The sequence below is a fragment of the Parasteatoda tepidariorum genome, chromosome 10 (assembly GCF_982258835.1).
Source record: "Parasteatoda tepidariorum strain Cologne lab strain chromosome 10, Ptep-v5.0, whole genome shotgun sequence".
Taxonomy (NCBI): Eukaryota; Metazoa; Arthropoda; class Arachnida; order Araneae; family Theridiidae; genus Parasteatoda; species Parasteatoda tepidariorum.
The window spans coordinates 4,749,952-4,766,686 of NC_141764.1; the positions used below are offsets into that span (position 1 = coordinate 4,749,952).

General features: G+C 33.7%; 1 protein-coding gene and 1 long non-coding RNA gene across 7 annotated transcripts in view; one reads left to right on the top strand and one right to left on the bottom strand.

Annotated features, from left to right (window-relative positions):
• Window positions 1-16,735, bottom strand: part of LOC147802092 (uncharacterized) — a 408,540-nt gene that overhangs the window by 364,713 nt on the left and 27,092 nt on the right. The window lies entirely within an intron of this gene.
• The window catches only part of LOC107447304 (transformation/transcription domain-associated protein), a 35,013-nt gene continuing 29,490 nt past the window's right edge, over window positions 11,213-16,735 (top strand). For all 6 annotated transcript variants that reach the window (XM_087153763.1, XM_087153764.1, XM_087153765.1 and 3 more), the window contains exons 1-4: window positions 11,213-11,365; window positions 12,727-12,896; window positions 13,436-13,485; window positions 14,281-14,391. In XM_087153763.1, coding sequence (XP_087009889.1) covers window positions 12,809-12,896; window positions 13,436-13,485; window positions 14,281-14,391 — 249 coding nt within the window. In that variant the 5' untranslated portion in view covers window positions 11,213-11,365; window positions 12,727-12,808. The remainder of the gene's footprint in view (window positions 11,366-12,726; window positions 12,897-13,435; window positions 13,486-14,280; window positions 14,392-16,735) is intronic.

Here is a 16,735-nt window from a genome sequence, read left to right on the forward strand (position 1 = left end):
AGAAAATTTGACCGTCCCTGGGATTCGAACCCTTGACCCCTCCCTTCTGCAGCGGACCTGCTTGCCTGGTGGCCTGATTTCCAGTCCACGGTAATACGTGAAGCCTACCACAGTTTCGCTTCAAAAGCTCTCTCCTCTCTTGTTCGTAATATACCTTTAGGGGCCCACTGTGACCCCACTGATTGGCCTATAAATATTCTCTTCAGCAGCCTTGTTTGTACCATAGACCTCTAATTAGGGTCCGAGTTTAAAAATTATACCTTGATATTAAAGGGAGCTAGGGGGTCTTGAAAGATGAACCTTTCTCGAGCCATTTTATTTTTTTATTCTTTTTTTTTATTATTCCATTACGATTTCTTTGCTGAACTTCACTCACAGAAAACACCACATGCATGCTGGAATATCCAAAATGTTACAATATAAGTCGAAAAAGTGCAAATAAACTGCTTTTCCTGGATTTTTCCAGTTTCTTCCCATTTTCCCATTAAAGAAATTTTTTACCTACTTTCAGGAACTTCCAGAATATAGAAAAAAGAATAAAAAAATAATATAATTAAAAATAAACAAAAAAAAATAAAATTTTTAGAAAATTTGACCGTCCCTGGGATTTGAACCCATGACCCCTCCCTTCTGCAGCGAACTTGCTTGTCTGGTCGGCTACCTTCCAGTCCACGGTGATACGTGAAGCGTACCACAGTTTCGCTTCAAAAACTCTCTCCTCTCATTTTCGCAATATACTTTTAGGGGCCCACTGTGACACCCCTAATTGGCCTATAAATCTTCTCTTCAGCAGCCTTGCTTGGACCATAGACCCCTAACTAGGGTTCGAGTTTGAAAATTATATCTTGATATTAAAGGGAGCTAGGGGGTCTTGAAAGTTGAACCTTTCTCCAGCCATTTTATTTTTTTATTCTTTTTTTTTATTATTCCATTACGCTTTCTTTGCTGGACTTCACACACAGAAAACACCCCAAGCATGCTAGAATATCCAAAATGTTACAATAAAGGTCGAAAAAGAGCAAATAAACTGATTTTCCTGGATTTTCCCTATAAAATGTTTTTTTTCCTTCATGCAAGAACCTCCAAAAATCGAAAAACACATAAAAAAATAATATAACTTAAAATAAACAAACAAAAAAAACATTTTGAAAATTTTACCGTCCCTGGGATTCGAAGCCAAGACCCCTCCCACCGGCAGCGAACTTGCTTGTCTGTTGCCCTACTTTCCTGTCCATGGTGATACGTGAAGCGTACCACAGTTTCGCTTCAAAAGCTCTCTCCTCTCATTTTCGCAATATACCTTTAGGGGCCCACTGTGACCCCCCTAATTGGCCTATAAAATTTCTCTTCAGCAACCTTGTTAGGACCATAGACCCCTAACTAGGGTTCGAGTTTGAAAATTATACCTTGATATTAAAGGGAGCTAGGGGGTCTTGAAATTTGAACCTTTCTCGAGCCATTTTATTTTTTTATTATTTTTATTTTTATTATTCCATTACGCTATCTTTGCTGGACTTCACACACAAAACACCCCGTGCAAGGTAGAATATCCAAACTGTTACAATAGAAGTCGAAAAAGAGCAAATAAACTGATTTTCCTGGATTTTTGAAGTTTTTCCCCATTTTCCAAATAAAAAATTTTTGTTCCCTACATGCAGGAACTTCCAGAATATCGAAAAAAGAATAAAAAATAGTATAATTAAAAATAAATAAAAAAAAAGAAAATTTTTAGTAATTTGACCGTCCTGGGTTTCGAACCCATGACCCCTCCATTCTGATGCGAACCTGCTTGTCTGGTGGCCTACCTTCCAGTCCACGGTGATACGTGAAGCGTACCACAGTTTCGCTTCAAAAGCTCTCTCCTCTCATTTTCGCAATATACCTTTAGGGGCCCACTGTGACCCCCCTAATTGGCCTATAAATCTTCTCTTCAGCAGCCATGCTTGGACCATAGACCCCTAACTAGGGTTCGAGTTTGAAAATTATACCTTGATATTAAAGGGAGCTAGGGGGTCTTGAAATTTGAACCTTTCTCGAGCCATTTTATTTTTTTATTATTTTTATTTTTATTATTCCATTACGCTATCTTTGCTGGACTTCACACACATAAAACACCCCATGCAAGCTAGAATATCCAAACTGTTACAATAGAAGTCGAAAAAGAGCAAATAAACTGATTTTCCTGCATTTTTCCAGTTTTTTCCCATTTTCCCAATAAAAAATTTTTTCCCTACGTGCGCGAACTTCCAGAATATCGAAAAAAGAATAAAAAAATAATATAATTTAAAATGAGCAAAAAAAAAAGAAAATTTTTAGAAAATTTGACCGTCCCTGGGATTCGAACCCTTGACCCCTCCCTTCTGCAGCGAACTTGCTTGTCTGGAGGCCTACCTTCCAGTCCACGGCGATACATGAAGCCTACTACAGTTTCGCTTCAAAAGCTCTCTCCTCTCACGTTCGCAATATGCCTTTAGGGGCCCACTGTGACCCCCGAGATTGGCCTATAAATATTCTCTTCAGCTGCCTTGTTTGGACCATAGACCCCTAACTAGGGTCCGAGTTTGAAAATTATACCTTGATATTAAAGGGAGCTAGGGGGTGATGAAAGTTGAACCTTTCTCGAGCCATTTTATTTTTTTATTATTTTTTTTTATTATTCCATTACGATTTCTTTGCTGCACTTCACTCACAGAAAACACCACATGCATGCTGGAATATCCAAAATGTTACAATAGAAGTCGAAAAAGTGCAAATAAACTGCTTTTCCTGGATTTTTCCAGTTTTTTCCCATTTTCCCGATAAAGAAATTTTTTTCCTACTTTCAGGAACTTCCAGAATATCGAAAAAAGAGTAAAAAAATATTATAATTAAAAATAAACAAAAAAATAGAAAATTTTTTGAAAATTTGACCGTCCCTTGGATTTGAACCCATGACCCCTCCCTTCTGCATCGAACTTGCTTGTCTGGTGGCCTACCTTCCAGTCCACGGTGATACGTGAAGCGTACCACAGTTTCGCTTCAAAAGCTCTCTCCTCTCATTTTCGCAATATACCTTTAGGGGCCCACTGTGACACCCCTAATTGGCCTATAAATCTTCTCTTCAGCAGCCTTGCTTGGACCATAGACCCCTAACTAGGGTTCGAGTTTGAAAATTATACCTTGATATTAAAGGGAGCTAGGGGGTCTTGAAAGTTGAACCTTTCTCCAGCCATTTTATTTTTTTATTCTTTTTTTTATTATTCCATTACGCTTTCTTTGCTGGACTTCACACACAGAAAACACCCCAAGCATGCTAGAATATCCAAACTGTTACAATAGAAGTCGAAAAAGAGCAAATAAACTGATTTTCCTGGATTTTTGAAGTTTTTCCCCATTTTCCAAAAAAAAAAAAATTTTGTTCCCTACATGCAGGAACTTCCAGAATATCGAAAAAAGGATAAAAAAAATAGTATAATTAAAAATAAATAAAAAAAAAGAAAATTTTTAGTAATTTGACCGTCTCTGGGATTCGAACCCATGATCCCTCCATTTTGCAGCGAACTTGCTTGCCTGGTGGCCTACCTTCCAGTCCACGGTGATACGTGAAGCGTACCACAGTTTCGCTTCAAAAGCTCTCTCCTCTCTTTTTCGCAATATACCTTTAGGGGCCCACTGTGACCCCCCTAATTGACCTATAAATCTTCACTTCAGCAGCCTTGCTTGGACCATAGACCCCTAACTAGGGTTCGAGTTTGAAAATTATACCTTGATATTAAAGGGAGCTAGGGGGTCTTGAAAGTTGAACCTTTCTCGAGCCATTTTATTTTTTTATTATTTTTATTTTTATTATTCCATTACGCAATCTTTGCTGGACTTCACACACATAAAACACCCCATTCAAGCTAGAATATCCAAAATGTTACAATAGATGTCGAAAAAGTGCAAATAAACTGATTTTCTAGCATTTTTCCAGTTTTTTCCCATTTTCCCAATAAAAATTTTTTTCCCTACATGCACGAACTTCCAGAATATCGAAAAAAGAATAAAAAAATAATATAATTTAAAATGAACAAAAAAAAAAAAGAAAATTTTTAGAAATTTTGACCGTCCCTGGGATTCGAACCCTTGACCCCTCCCTTCTGCAGCGAACTTGCTTGTCTGGAGGCCTACCTTCCAGTCCACGGCGATACATGAAGCCTACTACAGTTTCGCTTCAAAAGCTCTCTCCTCTCATGTTCGCAATATGCCTTTAGGGGCCCACTGTGACCCCCGAGATTGGCCTATAAATATTCTCTTCAGCTGCCTTGTTTGGACCATAGACCCCTAACTAGGGTCCGAGTTTGAAAATTATACCTTGATATTAAAGGGAGCTAGGGGGTGATGAAAGTTGAACCTTTCTCGAGCCATTTTATTTTTTTATTATTTTTTTTTATTATTCCATTACGATTTCTTTGCTGCACTTCACTCACAGAAAACACCACATGCATGCTGGAATATCCAAAATGTTACAATAGAAGTCGAAAAAGTGCAAATAAACTGCTTTTCCTGGATTTTTCCAGTTTTTTCCCATTTTCCCAATAAAGAAATTTTTTTCCTACTTTCAGGAACCCCATTCAAGCTAGAATATCCAAAATGTTACCTTGATATTAAAGGGAGCTAGGGGGTCTTGAAAGTTGAACCTTTCTCGAGCCATTTTATTTTTTTATTATTTTTATTTTTATTATTCCATTACGCAATCTTTGCTGGACTTCACACACATAAAACACCCCATTCAAGCTAGAATATCCAAAATGTTACAATAGATGTCGAAAAAGTGCAAATAAACTGATTTTCCTGCATTTTTCCAGTTTTTTCCCATTTTCCCAATAAAAATTTTTTTTCCTACATGCACGAACTTCCAGAATATCGAAAAAAGGATAAAAAAATAATATAATTTAAAATGAACAAAAAAAAGAAAATTTTTAGTAATTTGACCGTCCTGGGATTCGAACCCATGACCCCTCCATTCTGATGCGAACCTGCTTGTCTGGTGGCCTACCTTCCAGACCACGGTAATACGTGAAGCGTACCACAGTTTCGCTTCAAAAGCTCTCTCCTCTCATTTTCGCAAGCAATATACCTTTAGGGGCCCACTGTGACCCCCCTAATTGGCCTATAAATCTTCTCTTCAGCAGCCATGCTTGGACCATAGACCCCTAACTAGGGTTCGAGTTTGAAAATTATACCTTGATATTAAAGGGAGCTAGGGGGTCTTGAAATTTGAACCTTTCTCGAGCCATTTTATTTTTTTATTATTTTTATTTTTATTATTCCATTACGCTATCTTTGCTGGACTTCACACACATAAAACACCCCATTCAAGCTAGAATATCCAAAATGTTACCTTGATATTAATGGGAGCTAGGGGGTCTTGAAAGTTCAACCTTTCTCCAGCCATTTTATTTTTTTACTCTTTTTTTTTTATTATTCCATTACGCTTTCTTTGCTGGACTTCACGCACAGAAAACACCCCAAGCATGCTAGAATATCCAAAATGTTACAATAAAGGTCGAAAAAGAGCAAATAAACTGATTTTCCTGGATTTTCCCTATAAAATGTTTTTTTTTCCTTCATGCAAGAACCTCCAAAAATCGAGAAACACATAAAAAAATAATATAATTTAAAATAAACAAAACAAAAAAAAATCATTTTGAAAATTTTACCGTCCCTGGGATTCAAAGCCAGGACCCCTCCCACCGGCAGCGAACTTGCTTGTCTGGTGGCCTACCTTCCTGTCCATGGTGATACATAAAGCCTACAACAGTGTCGCTTCAAAAGCTCTCTCCTCTCATCTTTGCAATATTTCTTAAGGGGCCCACTGAGACCCCCCTAATTAGCCTATAAAATTTCTCTTCAGCAACCTTGTTAGGACCATAGACCTCTAATTAGGGTCCGAGTTTAAAAATTATACCTTGATATTAAAGGGAGCTAGGGGGTCTTGAAAGATGAACCTTTTCTCGAGCCATTTTATTTTTTTATTCTTTTTTTTTATTCCATTACGATTTCTTTGCTGCACTTCACACACATAAAACACCCCATTCAAGCTAGAATATCCAAAATGTTACAATAGATGTCGAAAAAGTGCAAATAAACTGATTTTCTAGCATTTTTCCAGTTTTTTCCCATTTTCCCAATAAAAAATTTTTTCCCTACATGCACGAACTTCCAGAATATCGAAAAAAGAATAAAAAAATAATATAATTTAAAATGAACAAAAAAAAAAGAAAATTTTTAGAAATTTTGACCGTCCCTGGGATTCGAACCCTTGACCCCTCCCTACTGCAGCGAACTTGCTTGTCTGGAGGCCTACCTTCCAGTCCACGGAGATACATGAAGCCTACGACAGTTTCGCTTCAAAAGCTTTCTCCTCTCATGTTCGCAATATGCCTTTAGGGGCCCACTGTGACCCACCAGATTGGCCTATAAATATTCTCTTCAGCTGCCTTGTTTGGACCATAGACCCCTAACTAGGGTCCGAGTTTGAAAATTATACCTTGATATTAATGGGAGCTAGGGGGTGATGAAAGTTGAACCTTTCTCGAGCCATTTTATTTTTTTATTCTTGTTTTTTTATTATTCCATTACGATTTCTTTGCTGCACTTCACTCACAGAAAACACCACATGCATGCTGGAATATCCAAAATGATACAATAGAAGTCGAAAAAGTGCAAATAAACTGCTTTTCCCGGATTTTTCCAGTTTTTTCCCATTTTCCCAATAAAGAAATTTTTTTCCTACTTTCAGGAACTTCCAGAATATCGAAAAAAGAGTAAAAAAATAATGTAATTAAAAATAAACAAAAAAAAAGAAAATTTTTAGAAAATTTGACCGTCCCTGGGATTTGAACCCATGACCCCTCCCTTCTGCAGCGAACTTGCTTGTCTGGTGGCCTACCTTCCAGTCCACGGTGATACGTGAAGCGTTCCACAGTTTCGCTTCAAAAGCTCTCTCCTCTCATAAAAAAAATTCAAAATCGACCCTTACAGGGTGTCGAACCCGGGACCTCCGTGACTTCTAATCTAACTTTCCCACAGAGCTACCAACTGACCCATGCTTTATATGCCAGGCTTGCGAATATACAGCTTAAAACACCTGCGCCCGGCTAGTCAACAAAACATATTTTAGCCCATTTTCGGCCCCCTAATGGGTCTATAAAATGTCCTCGGGTACAGTTGTTCGTCACATTAAACGCTAATGTCTGTCCTAGTTTGAAATTTATAGGTAATATTATAAGGAATTACGGGGTGTGATGTGAGCGTGCCTCCTGATTCGAATTTTGTCCCTTTTTCAGTCATTATTCGCTCTTTAAAAAAAAAAAAAATCTTATACAGAACACTTTATTCACTTAAAAATATTGAAAAAGAAGTTAAAAAATAACATAAAATAAAATAAATAAATCAATAAAAATTATCAAAATTTAACCGTTTATTAGCTATTATTCGCTCTTTCTGAAAAGAAAAATAGTTATTTCTATATACAGAACACTTGATTCACGTTAAATTGTTGAAAAGTATATTAAAAAACATAATATAAAATAAATTAAAAAAATTCAAAGTCGACCCTTGCAGGGGGTCGAACCCGGGACCTCCGTGTTTTCAAATCTAACTTTCTCACAGAGCTACCAACTGACCCTTCACATGCCTGGCCCGCGAATACACAGCTTAAAACACCTAATCCCGGCTAGTCAACAAACCATATTTTGGCCCATTTTCGGCCCACTAATGGGTCCATAAAAATTTCCAAGGGTACAGTTGCTCGTCACATTAAACTCTAATTTCTGCCACAGTTTGAAATTTATAGGTTAATATTATAGGGAGTTACGGGGTGTAATGTGTGCGTGCCTCCTGATACGACTTTTGTCTATGTTTCAGTCATTATTCGCTCTTTAACAAAGAAAAATAATTCTTTTCATATATAAAACACAAGTCGTATCAAGAGACACGCACACATCCCACCCCGTTACTCCCTATAATATTTACCTATAAATTTCAAACTCGGCCTGAAATTAGAGTCTAATGTAACAAACAATTTTACTAAAGGAATTCTCTATAGACTAATTAGTGAGCCCACAATGGTCCAAAATATTTTTTGTTGACTAACCGGAAGGAGGTGCTTTAAGCTAAATATACGCGGATCAGGTATCTGAAGCGTGGTGCAGTTGGTAGCGCTATGGGTTAGGATGTTATGTAGCCCCGGAAGTACTGGGTTCGATACCCTGCAAGGGTACACTTTAAATTTTTTTTATTTATTTTATATTATTTTTTTAATATACTTTTCGACAATTTAGCGTGAATGAAGTGTTCTGTATACAGAAATAACTATTTTTCCTATATGAAATAGCGAATAATAGCTAATAAACAGATAAATTTTGATTATTTATTTATTTATTTTATTTAATGTTAATTTTTTAACTTCTTTCTCAATATTTTTAAGTGAATAAAGTGTTTTATATATGAAAAGAATTATTTTTCTTTGTTAAAGTGCGAATAATGGCAGAAAAAAGACAAAAGTCGTATCAGGAGGCACTCACACATCACACCCCGTTACTCCCTATAATATTAACCTGTAAATTTCAATCTGGGCCTGAAATTAGAGTTTAATATAACAAACAATTGTACCAAAGGAACTTCTTATAGACTAATTAGTGGGACCTCAATGGGCCAAAATAAGTTTTGGTGACTAACCGGGAAGAGGTTCTTTAAGCTAAATATTCGCGGGGCTGATATGTGAAACGTGGCGCAGTTGGTAGCGCTGTGGGCAAGGTTGAAATGTAGTTCTTGGTTCGAAACCCTGCAAGTGTCGACTTTAAATTTTTTTTACTTATTTTATATTATGTTTTTTAAATGAAGAAATTCGAAGTCTATATTCTGTATAAAAATATGGTCATATATCTCCCTCTAATATTAACCTATAATATTCAAATAGGACCACGTATTATATTACCGGGTTATGGAGCACCCTACTTGAGGAAATAATTATAGACCTCATAGGGGGTACGCAATGTGGCCCTGTAGTTTACTATGTATGTATATCTAAAATAGTCTTCTGTAAAGCTTTAAAATTAGGAAATTCGTCTTCTAAAGAGCTTTAAAAATTCGAAGTCATTTTCCAATATTAACTAACGCATGGCCCGATATCAGACCTTTATATTGACCCATAATATTTTAATTGGTCCATGTATTATATTACCGGGTAATAGTGTACCATACCAGAGGAAATAATCATAGACCTTATAGGGGATACACAATGTGGCCCTGTAGTTTACTATGTACGCATATCTAAAATACAGGGTCTTTATAATTAAAGTTCCACTTTGAAATGGCTATAAAAATATAACTACCCGACCAAATGTCATCAAACTTGGTAAATGTCTATAAGAGGTCATGGGATTTTAGTTCCCGCAAAAAAAAATCGTTCAAAAATTCACCACCAGCGGAGAATGGCGCTATATGCAATAGTGCTAAACAAATGTGAAATATGCAAATTTGTTTTACACGTCATGTGACTTTGCAGTTATAAAAGTGAGGCGCCTTGTCTGAGCTGTCAGTGTTCTGAGTCGATAATGTCTTACTATGCAAGACCGTGCTTTACTCGTGATATGTTACTATGAATGCGACAGCAATGAACGGAGGGCTTTACAAAAGTTCCGTACTGTAAGAGGAAAACGCCGAGGTCCAATGACGCAAGGTTTACGGAAAATGATGGCAAAATTTCAAGCCACAGACTTGTTATCTGTTGCACCTGTTATTTTGTTTAACCTTATTGCATACAGCACCAGTCACCGCTGGTGGTGAATTTTTAATCTTTTTTTTTTTTTTTTTTGCGGGAATTGAAATCCCATAACCTTTTATAGACATTTACCAAGTTTGATGACATTTGGTAGGGTAGTTTTATTTTCATAGCCGTTTCAAAGTGGAACTTTAATTATAAAGACCCTGTAGTGCGTTCAATCGCTTTAAAATGAGGAAATTCGTCTTCTAAAAACCATTAGGACGAGGCAATTGGAAGTCAATTTTCAATATTAACACAAGGCCCGATATCAGACCTTAATATTGACCCATAATATTTTAATTGGACCACGTATTATGTTACCGGGTATTAAATAGTCTGATGATCGAATGATGGGGCAAAAAAAAAAATTTCTTTTTACCTTTAAACTAAAAAAAATTTTATTAATTTAATTTATTAAATTTTAATTAATTTAATTAAATTTTATTAATACCTAAATTGCTTGAAAGATGATGTGTTCCCTACTAATGACAACGAAGTTTTTTGTTTTTTCAAGGCTTAACTCGATCTGCCGTCACACGCTGGTGTTGCGGCAAGCGTCAGCGGCAGATCGAGTTAAGGCTTGGTTTTATTCAGTCATTTATTTATATTTATTATGTCCGACATTGTAAAAAAGAAAAAAAATGCATTTTTGGCCTTGAGTGACAATGGCTTTTTACAATTTGATGTTGTTGTTGTTAATTTACGTCACACTAGAGCCGCACATTGGGCTATTGGCGACGGTCTGGGAAACATCCCGGAGGATGATCCGAAGACATGCCATCACAATTTTGATCCTCTGCGGAGGGGATGGCACCTCCGCTTCGGTAGCCCGACGACGTGCGCGCGAAGTCGAGCACTTTACGGTAGCACAGTTTAACGAGGACCAATACCGCACACCCTCGGTCCCTACGCAGACTGATCCAAGTGGTCACCCACCCGCACACTGACCGTAGTCAGTGATGCTTGACTTCGGTGATCTGCTGGGAACCGTGTCTTAACGATCAGTCCACTGCGGGACTTTACAATTTGATGTTGTTGTTGTTACTTTTACGTCGCACTAGAGCTGCACAATGGGCTATTGGCGACGGTCTGGGAAACATCCCGGAGGATGATCCGAAGACATGCCATCACAATTTTGATCCTCTGCGGAAGGGATGGCACCCCCGCTTCGGTAGCCCGACGACCTGCGCGCGAAGTCGAGCACTTTACGGTAGCACAGTTTAACGAGGACCAATACCGCACACCCTCGGTCCCTACGCGGACTGATCCAAGTGGTCACCCACCCGCACACTGACCGTAGCCAGTGATGCTTGACTTCGGTGATCTGCTGGGAACCCTGTCTTAACGATCAGTCCACTGCGGGACCTTTACAATTTGAATACTTCCATTTGAACGGGTTAGTAACATGTACAGAAATAGGCAACCGGATCCTTTACATAATTATGAAATCATTTCGTAAACAAACAAAAGGCTGTGATGAACATTTCACCAAGCATACCCTTAATTATTTAATGAAAATAGTTTGAAATATTCCAGTATGTGCATCAGCATTAGATAATGTCAATTAAGAATGGTGTGAGTTCTTTTATTTTTATTTCTCATAGTAAAAAGCGCAATAACGTGTTCTTAATCTTTCAACATAGGAATTATTTTTATAAAAGCTCAGCAATTTTGCATTGCACATTTAAATGCAACTAATATATTTTAAAGAAAATTTTGTGTAACATTTTTTTATATTTGGACCGTGGAAATTTGTCAAACCTAGTGCCGGTATAAATGTAGTTGCTTTATCTTTATAATTATACAAGTTCAATGAGTCTAAATTGCTGTAAAGACCGTTTTTCTATAATCTTTTTAATTCCTTTTTTTCTCCCTTTTTAAAATTAGTTAACCGTAGTTTTTGCAACCCTATTAAACTTTTATTACCTTAATCACTTATTGCAGTAAGTTTATTTTACCTTGTTATATCAAGTAGCTCATTATGGGAAGATTTCTGTATCATGATCTATAGCTGAATAAATGCCTAGTTTAGGCAGCTTTCATGGAGTGGTCCTTGAGAAACTAAAAAAAATAACATAAAAGTGGGCCTACTGAAAGGATATTACTCATAGCCATCCTCAGACAAATTTCTACTTGTTTGATTTATTTTTTTTAGTTTGCAAATTTAAAATAATTTTGTTACCTTATAGTCGGTATGACAGATCAGGATACGGAAATGTTCCCCTCATTAGTACTAGATAAAAATTAACTAATAATTGTAAATAAAATTTTGCTTTCTCAGTTAATCTGTGTGGAAATATAACGCAATTGTTAAACCTTTTGTGAGGGTAAACTAATCAAGGGTAACCAAGTACTTTTTGCTTCATTGGGCGCAAGCGAATAGTTACTAAAAATGTATGCGTGCTTGTCTTAGTTGTTATTATATGTTTGTGAGAATATGTACTAAAGACCTAATAAATATTGACCAGATCTGAAAGTGCGAGCATGTAAGAGGCAAAAATTAAATCCACAGTTCCTAAAGCAATATAAGTTTGTAGTTATATATTGTTTTGATTTTGGATTATAAATCTCAAAATAACTGAAACTCTACTTTTTTAAAAAGGTATCTAGTATAAAATCTAAGTAAATATGTGCAATATAAATAAACATGATAAAGCAAACTCACGTTATCTCATTCGCTTTTGTTTGGACCGGAGGATTCATTATATTGAGCGTCAACTGTATTTATAATATTTTATGGAATATAACTCAGCTAAAGACTGAAGCTTTAAGTGGCGTTAAGTGAAAACTCTAATATAACATTTCTTGTTCTTATGAAACAGAATAATCTCTGTTTTTTTAAAATTTCTAATGCATGTTTACTAATTTTGCCTATGAATAATTGCAGTCCTTACAATTTATGCAAATTCTTAAAAATATTTACATTTTTTTTATAGAATTGTTAAAATTGGAGGTGAGTTTTATCATTGAATAGCTTTTTCTGGAGTCGTTAAGCATGGCAAGGCAAGGATACCAGTAATGAGTGTATCGGCATCCATCAATGATCCTGTTGCTGTTATGAATACTTACTGCTTATATGTATCAATGCTCATAGATCCTGTTGCAAGTAAGTTTAATAATTAGTCATTGGGAATTGAAAAATCAGAATTTATTTTCACTTGAAAATTTCTCATAGCAATTTAGTATTTGAGATTACATAGATATTATATTTTGTACTAAGGATGTACCTAATGAATAACTATATACTTATGGCTCATGTTACTTTATTGGTGATGTTTACAATTCTCATACATTGATATTCACAAAAAATAAAATAACCAAAGTAATATACTTATAAATAAATCTTACTTATCTACTTAATCTTACTTACTTAAAGATAACTATATACCTATAAATAAATCATTGTATTTATCTGCACCTGATCAAAAATCATACTTAAATATTCTTACTTCTCATTTTTAATTTAATCAAATCCACATTTCTTTTTAAAGCAAAACCTTGATCAAATATATTTTATGCATTTATTGTAGTAAAATGTAATTATAGCTTATTTTATTTTTTATTTAATTATCTGTCATTGATTCACTTTTCCTATCGATTTTTATATTGCATAACTTTAATTTTCTCTTTTCTTTTCTTTTATAGAGGAGGAAAGTAAATTGAAAGCTTTGCCAGAATTGAGTGGAGAGCTTGAAGTAAGGTTTAAATTTAATATAGTAAAATGCTATATTCAGAATGTCATTGTATGGAGAATTAGAAATTTATTTTTTCAGTTTCAGAAATGACGGTTCATTTTTCATAATTTTGCAGATTATGTATGTCACAATTAAAGTCATTGTGCCGTTAAGCCCAGCATTCAAATCTATTTTGACTGCTGAATTACAGGAACCTTTTTAAACCTCTCCCCATTTTCTAGATATTTAAATTTGCCTCCTATTTTTTGGTTCATCTTTCACTTTTTTACCAATTTTTTTTCTTTTACGTTAAATGCAATTGGCAGTTTAGTTTCCCATATATTGATAAATTTATTTATTTGGAAATTAATGTTTTAGCACCAATTGTATGAAGATCATTGAATTTAATTGAATGTTAAATAAGAATTTAAATTCTAAGAATTAAGGAGCATTCAAGTGATTGGCTCAAAAGCTTTTTAAAAACTGTTTAAGCAAGCTGAGACACAAAAACACTATTTATCCTCCCTCCTATATTAGTATTAATAGACTATTAATGATAAACATGTTATTAGTTTTATTACTCTAATGAAGGAAAAAAAATATTTATTTTGATACATTACAGTTTGAATTTGAAACTTAAAGACTAGAGGCACACCATTGAAATCAAATGTACTATGTTTATAAAAATATTTTTTCAAATAATAAATAAAAATAAAAGAATTTGAATAGATGTTTAACTAACAATAATAAAAAGAATATTTTAATGAAATATTTGTGTTATAATTTTGTAATAAAAGTATCCTTTTATTTTTTCAGACTATTGTTAGTAATCTACAATATCCTTCATTTTTGGATCAGGCTATAAAAATTTTCATCAGAGTTTTAGAAGATGGAGAACCACAGTTCAATGCTGAAAAAGCCACCCATGTATGTATTTTCATGTCATGCCAATGGATCATTTTGTATATTTTAATGTACTTATTTTTATGTATATCCTGTATTATTTTTTATGAAGGTAGCCAATCTAAATTTTTTTCCTTTACTCTTTTAAGTTTTTTTTTATTCATATGTTGTCAATTATTTAGTTTACATAACTGATGAACTTAATGAACACAGTTAATAGTCATTGATATGGGTTTAAGATAACAAAATTTGAACAGTATTTAAAAAAATAACCCCATTGTTGCTAATGTCTGTAGGTTATGTTGTGTGTGTATGAAATCAACCTCATTTTAATGTCTTGGCAGAATAATCAGGTTTTCTCTATTTACGCTTGATCTCACTTTGTTTTTATATTCAAGACTGCTGTTTTTAAAAATTAGATTAAATCAGGGTTAGTAATTGTCCTGATGATCCTGATATAAAGTATTTTATCCGTATTTGTCCTGAATTTTTTGTGTGTATTGAATATTCGATTTTCCAGGAATGAAAATGCAGATTTTTGAGAAAGTAGATTTAAAGAATTGAAAATTTTTGATTCAATATCCATTTTCTTTCTTTTTTAAATGCGTGTCATAATCGCAATATTTGATAGTTCCAATATAAGGACTGTCTTTTGATTATTTACATGGTTTAGATATTTAGAGTTTTACCCAGAGGAATCATTGTTTCAACCTCTTTGGGAATTAAGTCATTCAATGGAAAGGAAAATTGATAAGCAATTTCGCAACATCAAATTTTTATGATGTCGATTTCAAGGGTGATATGCTTACTCATTATTTTCACCAAATACAATAAAAAATCTTGTAAGATTTCCCAGTTGCACAAAAATTGATTGTTTTCTTTCATGTGATTTCAGTCATTAAGCAGTTATAAAACTTTTAAATGATAAATTAGGGGATTGCTTACTAAAATTAGTGTTCTACATAAATGTTAAGCGGCATATTCATTGCATTTTTGTTTTGAGATCATTGAAACCCTACTTTAAAGAGATTAAAGAAATCTTCAACTCAATTACACATTTGAATTATATATTGGTATGAGTAAAATATTGACGAATTGATACTGTTCATTTTTTTAATGCAACAGCCTCATCAAATTTTTCCATGTTTTGATTTGGAACTATTATTTGTTGTTCCGTGTTGATAAAATTATTTTGGAAACAGTTAAAACTTTTTGCTATGAACAAGTAATTTTTTGCTGTGAAATTTTATTTTGTTACTATTAAGTAGAGTAAATTGTACTTTTTAACTAACTGTTCCAAAAAATGCTCTGCTGTTCCAAATCTGTTTTAAATTTTGTCCTGTTTTTTTATTTTTAAATTGCTGTCTTGATTTGTTCTTTGCCCTGCTACAAAGCTTGTTTAATGTCTTCAGCTTGGGCATTTTATTTAATAATAATGTGTATAACCTTTTTTTTTTATTTAAATATATTTGCAGTTTTTTGTCTGTTCAAGTTTTTAGAGATTTATTAAATGTTTTTAAATTTACTAGTAAATAGGATATTTCATATTTTCATCATATAATTTCAAAATTAAATTTGAGAACTCTACTTCTTGTTATATAATATTTTAAGCATAAAAATCTGTCTGTTGTCTAATATTCTATTGACAATTTTTTTAGAAGGTAACTAATCGAACCTAATTAGAATTTTAATATTATGATATATTGTCACGAAACACACATATTTCACAGTGTATTACAATATTTTTAAAATTTAAATATTGACTTGGGTCAAGTTTTTGTTAACCAAACAAAATATAAAATTCAGTATAATTCAATATAATCTATAATTATAAATGTCAATAATACTCCTAAATTTATCGCATTCTATATTTATCATTTTCAATAAGGAGTGCAATTTTTTGATGTTCAAGAACTGTAATTGATAATTGTGTTTTTGATATTTATCATTATTGAAAATTATCATATACTCAATATGTATTCAAATTTACTCAATATAAATCAAATATTGTTATCATAATGATTAAGAATGAATGTTTTGTTGCTCAACCCTAGTAACTAATATGATTCTTGTTGTGGTTTTGAAAATATTTGTTTAAAATTATTATTTAATTATATATTTTAATTTGCTTTTTTATTATGATTTCCTTAAAAAATATTTCTACTTAACTGTATTATTTTCTCGGCAACTTCGTAAGACAATTTTAGAAATTATTCACAGGCTCCCTACAAATAATCATTTGCTACCTCATAGCAAACCAATCTTGTCTTTAATGTTCAAATCATTGGAAGGAAGTAACAACTATCTTCTTAATAAGTGACTCAATTATATTTACAATATATATTATTTAAAAAAAAACTTAATTTAA